Genomic DNA, 13274 nt, shown 5'->3' with positions numbered 1-13274 from the left:
TTCTGGATAGCCACAAAGAAGTCAACATTGAGTAAAAACCCAAAATAGGCAGTCTACACTTCAATTCAAACGTGAGAATAAGAAGTACAGTGCCTCCACCCCCAATTTTCGTAAACCTAAAAACAGAATTCGTTTTGATCTCTGCCTAATTTTCGCTTTTGTTCTAGCTCAATTTTCGTTTTTGCACAAGCTCAATTTTCGCTGTTGCACTGTCCAATTTTCGTAGTTGTGATTTCCAAAGTTCGTTTTTGTTAATTACCAAATTTCGTTTCAGGCTACAGTCTGTCTTATATACCACTCTTTGCCTATTCTCTTTACTGACCCTAAATCCTAATCAAATCAAAACTTCCCATTGTCACATTAAAGTGGATGAAATAAAATTCGCTTCTGCGACAGAATCGCTTTATGACTGGACTCGCTTTTACGTGAATTCGCTTTTATGTGGATTCGCTCTTATAACTAGTAGTAATAGCAATACTTTGATTAATCACAATATGCCAACATATCAATTTTTAAAGTGGTTTCAGGAAAAGATCACCCATCTTTTGGTCTTATTTTCTCTTATTCCTCATCATTTCTTTACACGTATGATTATCCACACCCTAACCACTGATATGGACACGGCCATTCTTTTAGAATCGAAACACTTTTTCATCCCTCTTTTCTCAGTTTGTGTTTGCACTTGAACAAAATGCCAAAATGTGATTATTCTTTTGCCGTAAAAACTCACACTCGCGATCACCACATAGTCGTTGTGTGCGATGGAGAAAGTACGGCGCTTTATCCTTGCTCTGGTTTTTTTGTTTCTCTGCATACTTACCTGATTATCTTTTGCAGGTTTGACCATCGATAAGGGTGAAAAATGTTTCACTTGTCCTATATGTCATAAAGTATCACGACAACACGATCATTCTGCCGTAATCTTAAACAACATAGTCAAAATGTATCCCTTTATGAGGAGAAACACTCCAACAAGTTCACTAGCAGTTACGTTGAGTTGTCTTCTGATAATAAACACTGTATGAACGAAAAAGAGACAGATGGAAACGGAAATCAGCATTCGGTTGGTAATGATGACAATATCGATAAAACCAATGATACTGGCAACACGTTACTTTAGTAGGACGAGGAACTCTATAACATCTAACTTTTTGTGTTGTTTAAAAGTGGGTCAGCAAGAAAAGACGCCATCACCTCCAAAGCTTACAGATGCCTTGATCTACTTAAGCTCACATTTCATATGATATGCCTCAATCCCAGCTCTATTATAAACAAGCGGTTTTGTATGCCTGTCAAGAATAGGATGCAACTGAAAGAAAAAAATGCATCTTGCTGAACGTATCTGGATCTTTTTATTTAATACCTATTGCCATCATTGATGCTGAAGGACATGAAGAGAATGTACTTGCTCATAACAATGTTGTGTCAAGACTCTGTAACAACGAGAAGAAAAGCCTGGCTCTCAAGAGAACTAATAACCCTAAACGGTGCTATGACGGGACCCTTAAGTATGGTTTTTGCTGCCCTCTATCCATATCTAAACAAATGAGCCAACTCAGAGTGTCATCCGTATTGTCTTGTTGCCCCTTCAAGGTTTTGTAAGTTCAAATCCGGTTTCGAAAAAGCGTTTATTGAATAAAAACTGTAATATGTAGAATGGACACAAGTAAAGAGGTCCAATAGACAAGGAGTAAACATAGGCTGGTATAAGAGAGATGAGAATAAGTAAGAAAGGATCAATTCATTGTAGCTGTGGATTTGTCTGCTTTTAAGATGGGTCGTCATTGTCCATATCGCATAGCGCAGGTTCTTGTATAATCTTGACTTGCGCCAATCAATCCTTCCAAGTCCACCGTTTCCTTGTACCTATTAGTAATGGTCACAGCTTTGTCAGATTTTTTGCACAGGCGCCAAAAGACATCGTTTACAGCTAGAAGCAGTGTAATGTTCTTTAAGCTAATAAAGGAAGGAAGGTCTTCCAATGATTCAGGGAAATGGAGGTTGGCTATTCGTAAAGGCATAAATACCATTACTAACCAAGCGCGAGATGAAAAATGTGATGCAGAAGCCTAAGTAAAAAGAAAAAAGTACATTAAATTCAGAGCTGCTGGGAAGGGGGGGGGGAGTTCCTTACCATAAATTTGAAATGCAAGCGCGCCTTCCAATTTGTTCACATCAATAGCATTTTTGCTGAAAATTGCCAATCGAAGGGTGTCCATGCATAGAGAGTATCTGCTTGAGCTGCCTTGAATCACTTTGGCTTCTCCGTATCCGACACTGCCTTCATATTCTAGTTGTTGTCTTTTGGAGATAACTGCATCTGGTCGTAATTTTCCACCTTCACTTGGGGTTGCATTTGTCCAACGTAAATGCACAAGCTTTTCCGGATCGCAGATCAAACAAGAGAGTAGGGGGTCAAAATAGGTATTCCATAGTTCGCTTTCACTAATGGTGCTGTTGTCTTTCAAAGGTAGTTTTGGTAGCTTTTGAATCCTAAGTCATCATAAAAAAAATTAGTGTAATTGTTGAAGCAATCCTTTTTTTTGTAACTTACAAATTTGTGAGTCCACGGACCAGACGTCTTTCATTATAATTCATACTAGCAGACATGAGAGAAAGTTCAATAAAAGCATTTTCCCTTGTGGCTTTTGAGAGACTAAGCTGACTGATAAATTTTGCCATTGCCATGTACTGTTGTTCACTCAAGTTGAGATTGTAATTCATCGATTCTGATACCATGGATTCTGCTAAGTCATCCAATAATTCATCTGAGAAGACTTTCTTAGCAATGGGACTGTGTTGATGCTTGTTTAGGACAAAAATATGTGTCAAGGCAGCCAATTCACTATATATAATTCTAGCGGAAGTGTTTCGTGTTTGCTGACCAGAGATTGGACAATTGACTGATAATCTTCGAACAAACGCGTGATGTTTTTGCTACGGAAGAGCCCAGGGCCATCACCAACATCGCCTGAACTGTCAATGTAGGGGTTCAAGTCAAACGGAGAGATCGTATTGTCATTATCGTGGGTATCAGCAGCGTTAGTTTTGTCTTGATTAACAGTAGCATTATCGTTTGTTCTTGAGTCAGTGGCATCGCTGCTGGTTGTTTCTGAGACATCAATAACACGGTTGTTGGTTGTGTCCGAGTCACCAATGGCGCCTTCAGTTGATGCTGGACTATTGGTATCGGTTGTGATATTTATGCTTATTTGTATTTCGTGAACGCGACTTATAATTGATATATAGACTGAAGGTGACCCATCTCACCTTCAGTCTTTTTATTAAACACTAAAAATCAGAGAGGGAAGCGTTCATAGCGAATTGGCTGTTTGTATTGACAACAAAAGAAAGAAGGAAAGGAAAGAGAAACATTAAAAAAAAGGAGTTAAATACTTGTACCTGAATTTCTCAACCAGTAATAATGCAGCATTACATATGCGCATCTTCAGAAATACAAGATGCCGTGTACAAGTGTTATTATGATTCTATGATCATAATAACGAGTCAAATGCTTGAAAGTGTGTCTAATTCGTCTTTATATATTATAGGAACTATGGAAATACCACAGTATTTGTCAATGCGACAACCCGAATGTCAAAGGACGAGAATTCTTCTCAAAAACCGCAATCTAGATGGCAATAGCCATAAAGTTAGCTGAAAAAAACCAGTGAATTCCTGGTGCATCTCAATACGTAATGCGAGAATAAAGAATCGTTTTACCTTTATCAAAGCCGTTAGTTTTTATAAGGTACGGAAAAACTAATTTGCTTTTTTGTTCCTGAAAAAGTTATTTAAAGACCAGCGGTGCAAATATGAAAGGAAACCAAGCCCGTGAAAGGAGGGCTTTAGAAAAGTCAAAAGCCCATCAAATGTTACACAAAGCCTATAAATTATTTTTATAACAGACTTTAACAACACGGATACTGGGCTTTCACCCTCCTTTTAATATACCTCTCTTGGCTGAATTCTTTTTTTAGCTTTTCTTCCTCTTGTTTAATTCTAGCTTCCATCTCTTTTATTTGGACTACAAGCTGACACCCATAAGCAGGATTCAAGAAAACTAAAGCAATTACTTTTACAGCTACAGTTTCTACAGCTATAACAATGAAGCTTACTTTTATTCTTGCAACTCTTACAAGCACTTTGTACACAGCCTTTGCTTTTGACGGTTATTATTACAAGAGCCATTCTTCCAACAACCAGCTTGTAAAGAGAGATCATGGGCTTCCTTACGATACATTGCCCACAGCATCTAACTGTGCTGTGCCTCCAACATGCAGTAAAATTCCAGGCAACGTAACTTGTCGATGTAGTGATACTCTTACAACGTGCATCAATAATAGCGGTCAATATTGCTGGGGATCCATATCCCTCAACTCCACTTCTTGCCCCACAATGCCTAACTCTTGTACATCAACATTTACGGGCACTACTACTTCCTGTTTATGTAATGATAAAAATATCCTCTGCGTAGATAATGCCAATAACTATTGTTATGGCTCCATCACCAACGGAAATACAGTTGCTGTCACAGCTATTCCTTATGCTCCCAGTACTCCTATTACCTCGTCTGCTGCTGCCACCAATAATGCTGCTCCCACTATGTCAGTGGTAGGCGCTCCATCAAACGCTGCTACTGCTGTACCAACCACAACCACTTCAGGCTCAGCAAAAGCCCTTCATGTTGAGATTTTGTCGGGTTTTATCTGTGCTTTTGTTGCTTACACTGTTAGTTCTCGATTCTAACAGAGAAAAAACACCTTATTTTTTTGGGTAACCATAATAAAGAGTACTAAGAGAATATGGAGCAAATTAAGGGAACCAATTTTCTGACATCACCGCCAGTAAAAATGTGAAGAGTCCACTCTATCTTTGAATAGCAAAATAATTGCATATCATTTTACGAACAATTTCATTAACTACACTATACTATCAATTCAAAACTGGTTTTTTTTTTGGATTTAGAATCAAGGGTCTACAACGGCACACTAAAACAAATTTAATAAAACTTATTTAATTTGTTAAATTTTCTTTGTTCGACTTCGAAATTTTTCTGTAACATAGCATTGAAATACAAAAGCTCAAAATCTTTTGATTTGCTTAGCTAATCAGAAAAATGGCAGTTACTCTCCTCGGCTTCTTCTATATATAATGTGAAAGCGTAAAAGAAAAGATACAAAAAATGGAGTTTCATATATAAAGATATGTATCTGCTTCTATTTGCTATACTTTCAAATCGAGAATTTGAAAAAAAAAAAAAAATCATTTTTGGTTTTTACGAGGAATGTTATCAGTTGTTGAGTAGACGAAGGAGAACTGTCTGGTGTACAAAGCGAACACATCTGCCGCTATGTAGTAAGCAGTAGAGTTTTTTATGGTGAGAATATCCCGATAATGATGGAAGAGGAGTCAAAGGTCTAGAATCTTTATAGAATGCACAGGTAGTTTAGCTCCTTTTGTATATCACGGTGATAGAAGAAATAAATTCATACGACCCATCAGCCATATAAATTGTACTTGACAATCAAATCATTGAATCAAAGGTCACTCTATTGCACGATCTAGGCTAACAGAGACTACATTTCCTCACTCTTTATTCAGTATAATTTTTAATCTCAAACTTATTAAAGAGCTTTTTTTTTATCTATATGTCAGACTATATCTCCAAGGCATTGTGCCGAATGATTCAGCTTTGTAGAACAGCATTAAAATCGGAAGCTTTGAAGTCGACGGAAACAGCATGATCGATTTCAGCAGTCGCCACGATTTTGTTGAGATACAGAGTTGACACGTTAATCATCTGTATGGGCTGAAATAAATGGTTACGTTCGCCTGCATTTATTGCATTATGCAATAACTATAATAAATAGATGAGCAATAAGTCAGCGCATCTGTTCCTGTCGTATGTCTATTTCTCTAGGCTCACCACGTCTGTCGCAGATTTGAAGAATAGGAGTGGTTTTTATGCTGAAGGTAGTGATAATTAATATCGATGATTTTGGAGGACTTATCAGAAGTGAATCAGTTTAAATAAAGAATATAGAACTTGATATTTAAGCACTACCACAGTTTCATCTCCTCCTAATGCTTGTATTAGCCATTGAAAAAGACAGTTAGTTCGTTTAAATTATTCTATTCTCATTAACTACGATGAGTATGATCGTGTGAGTATTGCACATAAGAACATCAAAATTCCTCGCCAGTCGTCAAGCTTAATTTCAATAGACATTGCAGCAATAAGCTTTGCTTTGTCTCCAATATATTTTTATTTATTTGATTCAATCAGTAACAATATATAATATGGCATTTCTTCTGCTAACTCAGACTGTTGTAGGGCAGAAGATCAAGGGATAATTCGAATGCCGACAAATGAATCATTCGGTTATCAGATTTTGAATCAACTCTTTCTTTTTCTCCACTCCAAACACAACTAGATCGCATCTCAACATGCTGCCTAGATTCCCGGCGTCATGTTTGAAGCATGGGATCAATAGGCAAATATGGCATTCTCGGCCAATATCTACGACTAAATTGAATTATAAATCCTTACACCAGCACACTACTATACTACAGTCTTCTTTGCATAATCTTGCTATTAAAAGACCACCAAAATCCACGACAAGTGCATTGTTCCAAACGCCACAGCAGCTACGGTCATCAAAGCAGATTCCTAAAAGAGTATTTACTAGCTCGAGAAAAGTGGCTATTTCAGACAAAGAAACCATACCTAAGCAAGTTGTTAAACATAGCAACAGCACTGCAAATGCGACTAAGACTGGTGCTACTACTAATATTACTAATGCAACCAATGCTGTAAAATCGGCGATACCCAAAACTATGGAAGCAAGCATACAAAAGGAAACAAACTCGCAAAGAAATGCTACGGACTGGGCAATTGTAAAGCAATTGATGAAGTATATTTGGCCCAAAAAAGATATCGGCGTTAAAGCTCGTGTTGTAATAGCTTTGTCTCTGTTGGTTGGCGGTAAGGTAGGAATCATCATGAGTATTTTGTATAAATTTTAGTACTATCTCGTATTTGAATATTGAAAGCCGCTTTTAAACTGGTCTATCGTAACGTAATCTTCCGTCATATTCACGCTTGTAGTTACTGAATGTGCAAGTTCCATTCTTCTTTAAGAATGTCATTGATTCACTTAACGTGGCATTACCTGAAAGTGGAACTTTATGGACTGTTTGTGGTCTTGCCATCATTGGCTGTAAGTAGAATTTGATAGTTACCAGGAGAGGGGTTTGCGAATCAAGGAAAAAAATATACTAATGCACTCAAAAAGACGGTCTTGCCCGGTTGGGTGCTAGTGCTTTTCAGGAACTTCGAAATGCTGTATTTGCCGCGGTTGCTCAGAAAGCTATTCGTCGAGTTGCCTTGAACGTATTCTCTCATCTGCATAGACTCGATCTTGGTTTTCATTTGACTCGACAAACTGGTGGATTGAATAGAGCCATTGATCGTGGTACAAAGTACAGTTATTTAAATGATCAAGAAATAAATGGAGATGCTATGTATGCTAATAGAGATATTTCTACTTCTATCTAGAGGTATAAGCTTTATGGTAAGCTCAATGGTTTTTCATGTTTTGCCAACAGCACTAGAAATCAGCATGGTCTGCGGTATTTTGGTAAGTAGTTGTAGAATTTTGAATTAAATCCAGCGTTTACCAGGAGGGGTCAACCAACGAGCTTTGCTTTGTTTGTTTGGTTTTTTTTCTTTCAATGGCAGGCATATAAGTTTGGCACACCTTATGCATTAGTGACATTCAGCACCATTGTAGCATACACCGGCTATACCGTTTTGACAACTGCGTGGAGAACCAAATTTCGTAAACAAGCCAATGCAGCAGATAATGTAGCTGCATCAAAGGCAGTCGATTCATTGATCAATTTTGAAGCTGTGAAGGTATGGAAGAGCACTGAAATCTGGTTATCCCAAAAGAAAATGACTGGTTTTGTCTAACTCTATCTTCTTTAGTATTTCAATAATGAAAAGTTTGAAGCTGAACAATATGATAAACCTCTCCAAAAATATGAAAAAGCATCACTTAAAGTGGCATCCAGTTTAGCTCTTTTGAATGCTGGTCAGAATGCCATTTTTAGCACTTCTTTAACAATTATGATGCTTCTTTCAGCTCATGGTGTTTTAAACGGAAGTATGACCGTTGGTGATGTTGTTATGGTTAATCAACTGGTATTTCAATTGTCTATGCCATTAAACTTCTTGGGTTCGGTATACAGAGAATTGCGCCAATCGTTGATTGATATGGATACCCTATTCAATTTAGAAAACCGTGAACCTCTTGTTAAGGATGCACCGGATGCCAAGGAGTTCGTTTTCAAAGGCGGTGAGATTCGTTTTGAAGACGTGAAATTCGGTTATCACCCTGATAGACCCATTTTGAATGGCGTTTCGTTTACGGTCCCTGCAGGTTCGAAAGCAGCTTTTGTTGGGCCTAGTGGTTGTGGCAAGTCAACGATTTTGAGATTGTTGTTCCGCTTTTATGAGCCTCAATCGGGTAATATTTATGTTGATGGACAAAATATCAAGGAAGTGACAATGGAAAGTCTTCGTAAAGCTATCGGTGTTGTACCTCAGGACACCACTCTGTTTAATGACTCCATTTATTACAACATTAATTATGGACGTATTAACGCTTCCAAGGAGGAAGTATATCAAGCCGCTAAGCGCGCTCGTATTCATGACGTTATTATGTCTTTACCTGAAAAGTATGATTCGACTGTCGGCGAACGAGGTCTAATGCTGTCTGGTGGTGAAAAGCAGAGAATTTCTTTGGCGAGAACCATTTTGAAGAAACCTCGCATTCTCTTCTTGGACGAAGCCACATCTGCTTTGGATACGCATACCGAACAATCTCTACTAGCAAACTTCAGAAGTATTCTGCGTGAGACAAATATGACGAGTCTCCATATTGCTCATCGATTGAGAACCATTGCGGATGCCGATCATATTTTTGTCTTGAAGGATGGTCAAGTGGTTGAAACTGGTGACCATGAACAATTGTTGCAAAAAGACGATAGTGTATATAAAAGTATGTGGGAAAAGCAAGAGAGTACAATGGTTTACTTTGACGAGGTTGAAAAGCATGAACAGGAATTCAATCTATCCACCTTTGAAGAAAACAAAAAGAAGCCTGAACAATAACTTGATAAACATTAACCTTTCTCTCCTCCTCCCCTCACAGCCTATCATCATCAACAGTTTCATCACAACGATGATATCTAGACACTATTTATTCTCTGAAGAGATAGACACATAACGTATGACGTTAATAAAGAAACTATCTGTACATATTTATTGATTAAAAACAAAGATTTATGATTAATCACAGAAATAAGAATATTTTTGTAGAAGAAACTTACTAAGTTCCAGTTTTTTTTTCATTTGGGGGAGGGGGGCGGAGGGCGGCGGCGGTGTGGGTGGAGGGAACAGGATTAAAGGGTTTTTAGGTATATCCTGTGCAGAATAAGGCGCTTTTCCAATTACTCTTTCAACAATTAGTTCTTCAAAATATACACAAGAGACATAACAATCTCTTTGTGTCGCATTGAAGCAGCCAGTGCACAAATGCTTGCCTCTATCAAAGATGGCGAAGTCTGTAATCCTCAACACCAGAAAACTCACTCTTTACATCCATTAAGAAACTTCTGGCTGACTCTTGAGGATTGGAAAAATACCTGAAAATAGGAAAAAAAACACATTGTCTATAAACTAACCCATTATTCAAGTTTTTTTTTTTTTTTTCTTTTAATTGTTTTTTTAGTTGAATTCTACCCTGATATATGATTGTCTGACGTGAATTCCTTTCAACCGATTGTCTCTCCATCAAGTAGCGAATGACTGCGGGGTTTATGCACAATTTTTAATATTTAAAAATATAGCCGCGACAATCATGTGCTTTCCTAAAAATGTGAAAACAGCTCCATTATTCAGACGAAAAACGACTTTCAATAAATGCAATTCGCAAGAAACATGATGTCTTCGATGGCACTGTAAATAGATTTTATCATCTTTTTTATGAATTTCATGTTTACCGATAAATAACCACTGTAGTACAGTGTTGCAGCCAACATTCAATATGCCTTCAAAAGGAGAGGGATAGAGAAAGCAAAGAGCTTCATCGGAAATAATCATTAGTCAGTAGACCTACTGTAACCAAGAAATGGAAAGTGTTAAAACACCTGTCGTACTCCAGATACGTATGCATATTTTAAACTAAAACTAACAGAAACCAACCATCCCTTTTTGTTTGCGATTTTCTGCCTTACAGAATTTCAGGAGGTGAAAGTCAACCTATCATGCTTTTTTTGGACTAGCCAATAAGAACGCCAACAGCTAAAACAGAAGATTTTGAAGACGATTGGCCCCATAGCAAAAGCCGAAATATATTTTACGCCTTTCTGCGTTTTGTTTCTATTTTCTTTTTTTTTTTTCTTTATCTCAATATTTAGTAGATCAGTTAGAAAACCCTTCTTTATCTATTGACTATTGTTTGAGGAAGCGAATATGTCTACACCCACCAGAAGAAGACTCATGCGTGATTTCAAGAGATTGCAAAGTGATCCACCAGGTAAGTGCTTTTTTAAAGATTGGAATCCGTAGCAATATTTACACGAATCGATACCAATCAATATGAATCATATTCTTTTTCCATTGGTTTTTGCAATTAGCTGGTGTATCAGGTAAACACATTTGATATGTAAGGTTTGATGTAGTGTTAGTCACTGATATAACTATTTGTTTTTTAGGTGCACCTTGTCCTGACAATATTATGATGTGGAATGCGGTCATCTTCGGTCCAGGTAATTGCATTTTGTAGACCTACTCTCTCCTTCTGCAGTATGCTTAACTGTTTCTCTTCTACCTTATAAAGCTGATACCCCTTTCGAAGACGGTACTTTTAAGCTTGTTTTACAGTTCGATGAAACTTACGTAAGTTGCAATATCCACCCTTATTAGTGTATTAAATGTATCTATTCGCTGATAATATCTTTTAAACAGCCAAACAAACCACCACAAGTCAAATTTGTATCTAAGATGTTTCATCCGAATGTCTATGCCAATGGTGAACTCTGCCTTGATATTTTACAAAATAGATGGAGCCCAACTTATGATGTCGCAGCTATACTTACCAGTATTCAATCACTCTTCAATGACCCTAATCCTAACTCACCTGCAAATGCTGAAGCAGCCAATCTGTATCGTGAGAACAGAAAAGAATATGTTCGTAGAGTAAGAGAGACTGTTGAGGAATCATGGGAGTAATTGATACCATCATATTTTTGTTCAACAAGCTTTTCCATACAACAAAAAATCTAGCTTCTCAATTTTTAAAACTTTTCAAGTAAGCGCATGTAAAGGATAAGTCAACAACAGTGACCTACTTTATCCGAATTATACACAAACAGCACATATTCTTTGAAAAAAACTTATATGTATACACGAAGGTTTTTTTCTTCCTCTCACATATGTACACCACACAACTACATTCAGATATTTCAATTATTGAACTACCATCGTCCCCTTCCCTTCTATCATGTTCATAATATTCAAGTATTCATAATCAGTGTTCGAATAAAGTTCCTGCTACTAAGAATTATTTCTTTATCTGTTTGTTCTACTGTATTATCATACGATGACGTTGTTGATTTCTTTATTAGACAACTACGGGGTAAAAGGAAAGATTCATGATACCTTTTTTTTTTTTTAATTTGAGCGTTCTAAACATTTCAAACATGACGTCTGCAGTAGCGCATCATAGGTTGGCCTAATCTACCCAAGTGCATATTGATGAATTCTTGTATAATTCAGGAGAATTATAACAAGCCATTCAGCTACGTCTTTCAAGAGCAGGGCAGCAATGAAGTGGTATAGGCCAAATGCACAAATATATCTTGCAACATCTTACGACTCTGCCGATACATCTTACTTTATCCTTGATGATATTGTATATCAGGCATATGAAAGGCTCTCTTCCTTTATTGTACTCTCAGAACCAGAATGAATTTCTTATTGCTTCAGTCCACTTATAACGAGTGCAAGATCACCTATATCTTTCTCAAATGCCATACTCACTAAAAAAGATGATAAACGGGTATAACCATGTACCCTATTCTGAGGAAAGTAAAGAATACTCTTATCATGGTTGAGCCGAAGAATAATCAAATTTTACAGCTGCGAGTTAGCTTTTGTGTCGAAGAAATTAAGAAATGTATTAACCATCACGTTAGTCCTTTTAATGTAGAGGAATATTCAGGTAACGAAATCAAACACAGGTGATTTTGATTTCAAATTGAGTAGAATAACGTCTTATATGTGACGAATGGGGGATAATTGAAAACAAATAACACGCTTAAATCAAGGGGTCTTGTAAGCCAAAAGTTTAATACTTGGCAATAGATGTATGTTTAAAAGTAATACTAAGTGGAAAGGATGCCCCTTGTCCAATTTTTCCTTTCTTTTTTGTGATGGAAGGTCGCCTTCGGTTTTATTTAACGTCCTCCTACTGTCGTAATGAAATAATAAAAAGACTTTGGACAAAAAAACAAAAAAAAAAAGGAAAACACAACTGCCTAAATACCTAATGGTACTGTGAAGTGACAGAAAAATATTACTATACTATAAACTACTATAAGAACTGTTACTTCTTACTCTTGGTTCAATCCGAAACAGCATGAGAGCAATGGAGGTAACAACAATAGAAAGAACAAAAGAGTGTTGTCTAAACTTGTTAGCCAATAACCCTGCCAAATATCCATAGGGATACAGGCGAAGGCCTGACCAAAAGGGAGGGATAGGAGCAAGGCAGAACTTGAAAGAGAGTTGACTTAAATATTACTAAAGATATGTTGAAGGGATTAAAAATGTACAGGAGAAAACAGATAAATGAAGCTTGAAAAAAAATGGTTGACTGGATAATTTATTCGATTGGTGATGTACAGGAGAAATGATGAACCATTTCGATGATAATTTAAAATGGAGAGCATAACAGGCTTGTTGGGAAGAAGGTGGTGAAAAATTTTCTGCCATGGTATTTTGTTACAGAAGCCGATATGGCACAGTACGGGCAGCAGTGTGATAGTGGACTCAGAATTGTGCTAAAAGTTTAGTGATAGCATGGTAGGTCGAGGTGTAAGTGGAGTCAACAAGGATGTACTAAAATCAGACTGAGAGTTTTCAAAAAAAAAAAAAATAAGGGCGGAAAAAAGGTGAACGTAGTCAAAGCATGAGCAGTTGA

At 37.1% G+C, this 13274-nt stretch overlaps 5 protein-coding genes across 5 annotated transcripts; 3 read left to right on the top strand and 2 right to left on the bottom strand.

Annotated features, from left to right (window-relative positions):
* Window positions 1-1607: 1607 nt before the first annotated feature.
* BDF20DRAFT_1002337 (uncharacterized protein) lies at window positions 1608-3696 on the bottom strand. Its single transcript, XM_053074628.1, has 5 exons — window positions 3403-3696; window positions 2886-3180; window positions 2555-2805; window positions 2135-2493; window positions 1608-2032 (listed from the first exon to the last, which is right to left on the bottom strand). Exons 1-5 carry the CDS (start codon window positions 3444-3446, stop codon window positions 1782-1784), a joined length of 1200 nt encoding a protein of 399 aa, XP_052934008.1. The 5' UTR covers window positions 3447-3696; the 3' UTR covers window positions 1608-1781.
* Window positions 3697-3953: 257 nt separating this feature from the next.
* On the top strand, window positions 3954-5028 carry BDF20DRAFT_881885 (uncharacterized protein). Its single transcript, XM_053081689.1, has one exon. The coding sequence runs from the start codon at window positions 4108-4110 to the stop codon at window positions 4747-4749; it is 642 nt and encodes a 213-aa protein (XP_052934007.1). The 5' UTR covers window positions 3954-4107; the 3' UTR covers window positions 4750-5028.
* Window positions 5029-5689: 661 nt separating this feature from the next.
* Window positions 5690-6232, bottom strand: BDF20DRAFT_837296 (uncharacterized protein; the record flags this gene model as incomplete). The annotated part of the gene is made up of 3 exons (XM_053079036.1): window positions 5690-5835; window positions 5930-6009; window positions 6153-6232. 3 exons carry the CDS (start codon window positions 6230-6232, stop codon window positions 5690-5692), a joined length of 306 nt encoding a protein of 101 aa, XP_052934006.1.
* Window positions 6233-6840: 608 nt separating this feature from the next.
* Window positions 6841-9181, top strand: BDF20DRAFT_823778 (P-loop containing nucleoside triphosphate hydrolase protein; the record flags this gene model as incomplete). The annotated part of the gene is made up of 6 exons (XM_053077829.1): window positions 6841-6993; window positions 7112-7223; window positions 7299-7485; window positions 7562-7643; window positions 7745-7921; window positions 7994-9181. The coding sequence occupies 6 exons, from the start codon at window positions 6841-6843 to the stop codon at window positions 9179-9181; spliced, it is 1899 nt and encodes a 632-aa protein (XP_052934005.1).
* A 1271-nt stretch (window positions 9182-10452) lies between these two features.
* Window positions 10453-11636, top strand: BDF20DRAFT_881879 (ubiquitin-conjugating enzyme E2 2). Its single transcript, XM_053081688.1, has 5 exons — window positions 10453-10607; window positions 10708-10719; window positions 10786-10839; window positions 10911-10969; window positions 11039-11636. Exons 1-5 carry the CDS (start codon window positions 10544-10546, stop codon window positions 11300-11302), a joined length of 453 nt encoding a protein of 150 aa, XP_052934004.1. The 5' UTR covers window positions 10453-10543; the 3' UTR covers window positions 11303-11636.
* Window positions 11637-13274: the final 1638 nt, after the last annotated feature.

This window comes from Mycotypha africana (genome assembly GCF_025528875.1).
Source record: "Mycotypha africana strain NRRL 2978 chromosome Unknown BDF20scaffold_8, whole genome shotgun sequence".
In the NCBI taxonomy this organism is placed as follows: domain Eukaryota; kingdom Fungi; phylum Mucoromycota; class Mucoromycetes; order Mucorales; family Mycotyphaceae; genus Mycotypha; species Mycotypha africana.
Note: the sequence above shows the minus strand (reverse complement) of the source record. Positions and strands in the feature narration are given on the sequence as shown.

What these genes read in the sequence shown, in the direction of transcription:
- BDF20DRAFT_881879 (XM_053081688.1), top strand. Translation starts at nt 10,544, where the DNA reads ATGTCTACACCCACCAGAAGAAGACTCATGCGTGATTTCAAGAGATTG. An exon ending in TGCGGTCATCTTCGGTCCAG is followed by an intron (nt 10,840 to 10,910) that starts GTAATTGCATTT and finishes TACCTTATAAAG; the next exon opens with CTGATACCCCTTTCGAAGAC. An exon ending in TACAGTTCGATGAAACTTAC is followed by an intron (nt 10,970 to 11,038) that starts GTAAGTTGCAAT and finishes TCTTTTAAACAG; the next exon opens with CCAAACAAACCACCACAAGT.
- BDF20DRAFT_881885 (XM_053081689.1), top strand. Translation starts at nt 4,108, where the DNA reads ATGAAGCTTACTTTTATTCTTGCAACTCTTACAAGCACTTTGTACACA.
- BDF20DRAFT_1002337 (XM_053074628.1), bottom strand. Translation starts at nt 3,446, where the DNA reads ATGCGCATATGTAATGCTGCATTATTACTGGTTGAGAAATTCAG. An exon ending in AGTCAATTGTCCAATCTCTG is followed by an intron (nt 2,806 to 2,885) that starts GTCAGCAAACAC and finishes GTCCTAAACAAG; the next exon opens with CATCAACACAGTCCCATTGC. An exon ending in GCTTGCATTTCAAATTTATG is followed by an intron (nt 2,033 to 2,134) that starts GTAAGGAACTCC and finishes GCGCTTGGTTAG; the next exon opens with TAATGGTATTTATGCCTTTA.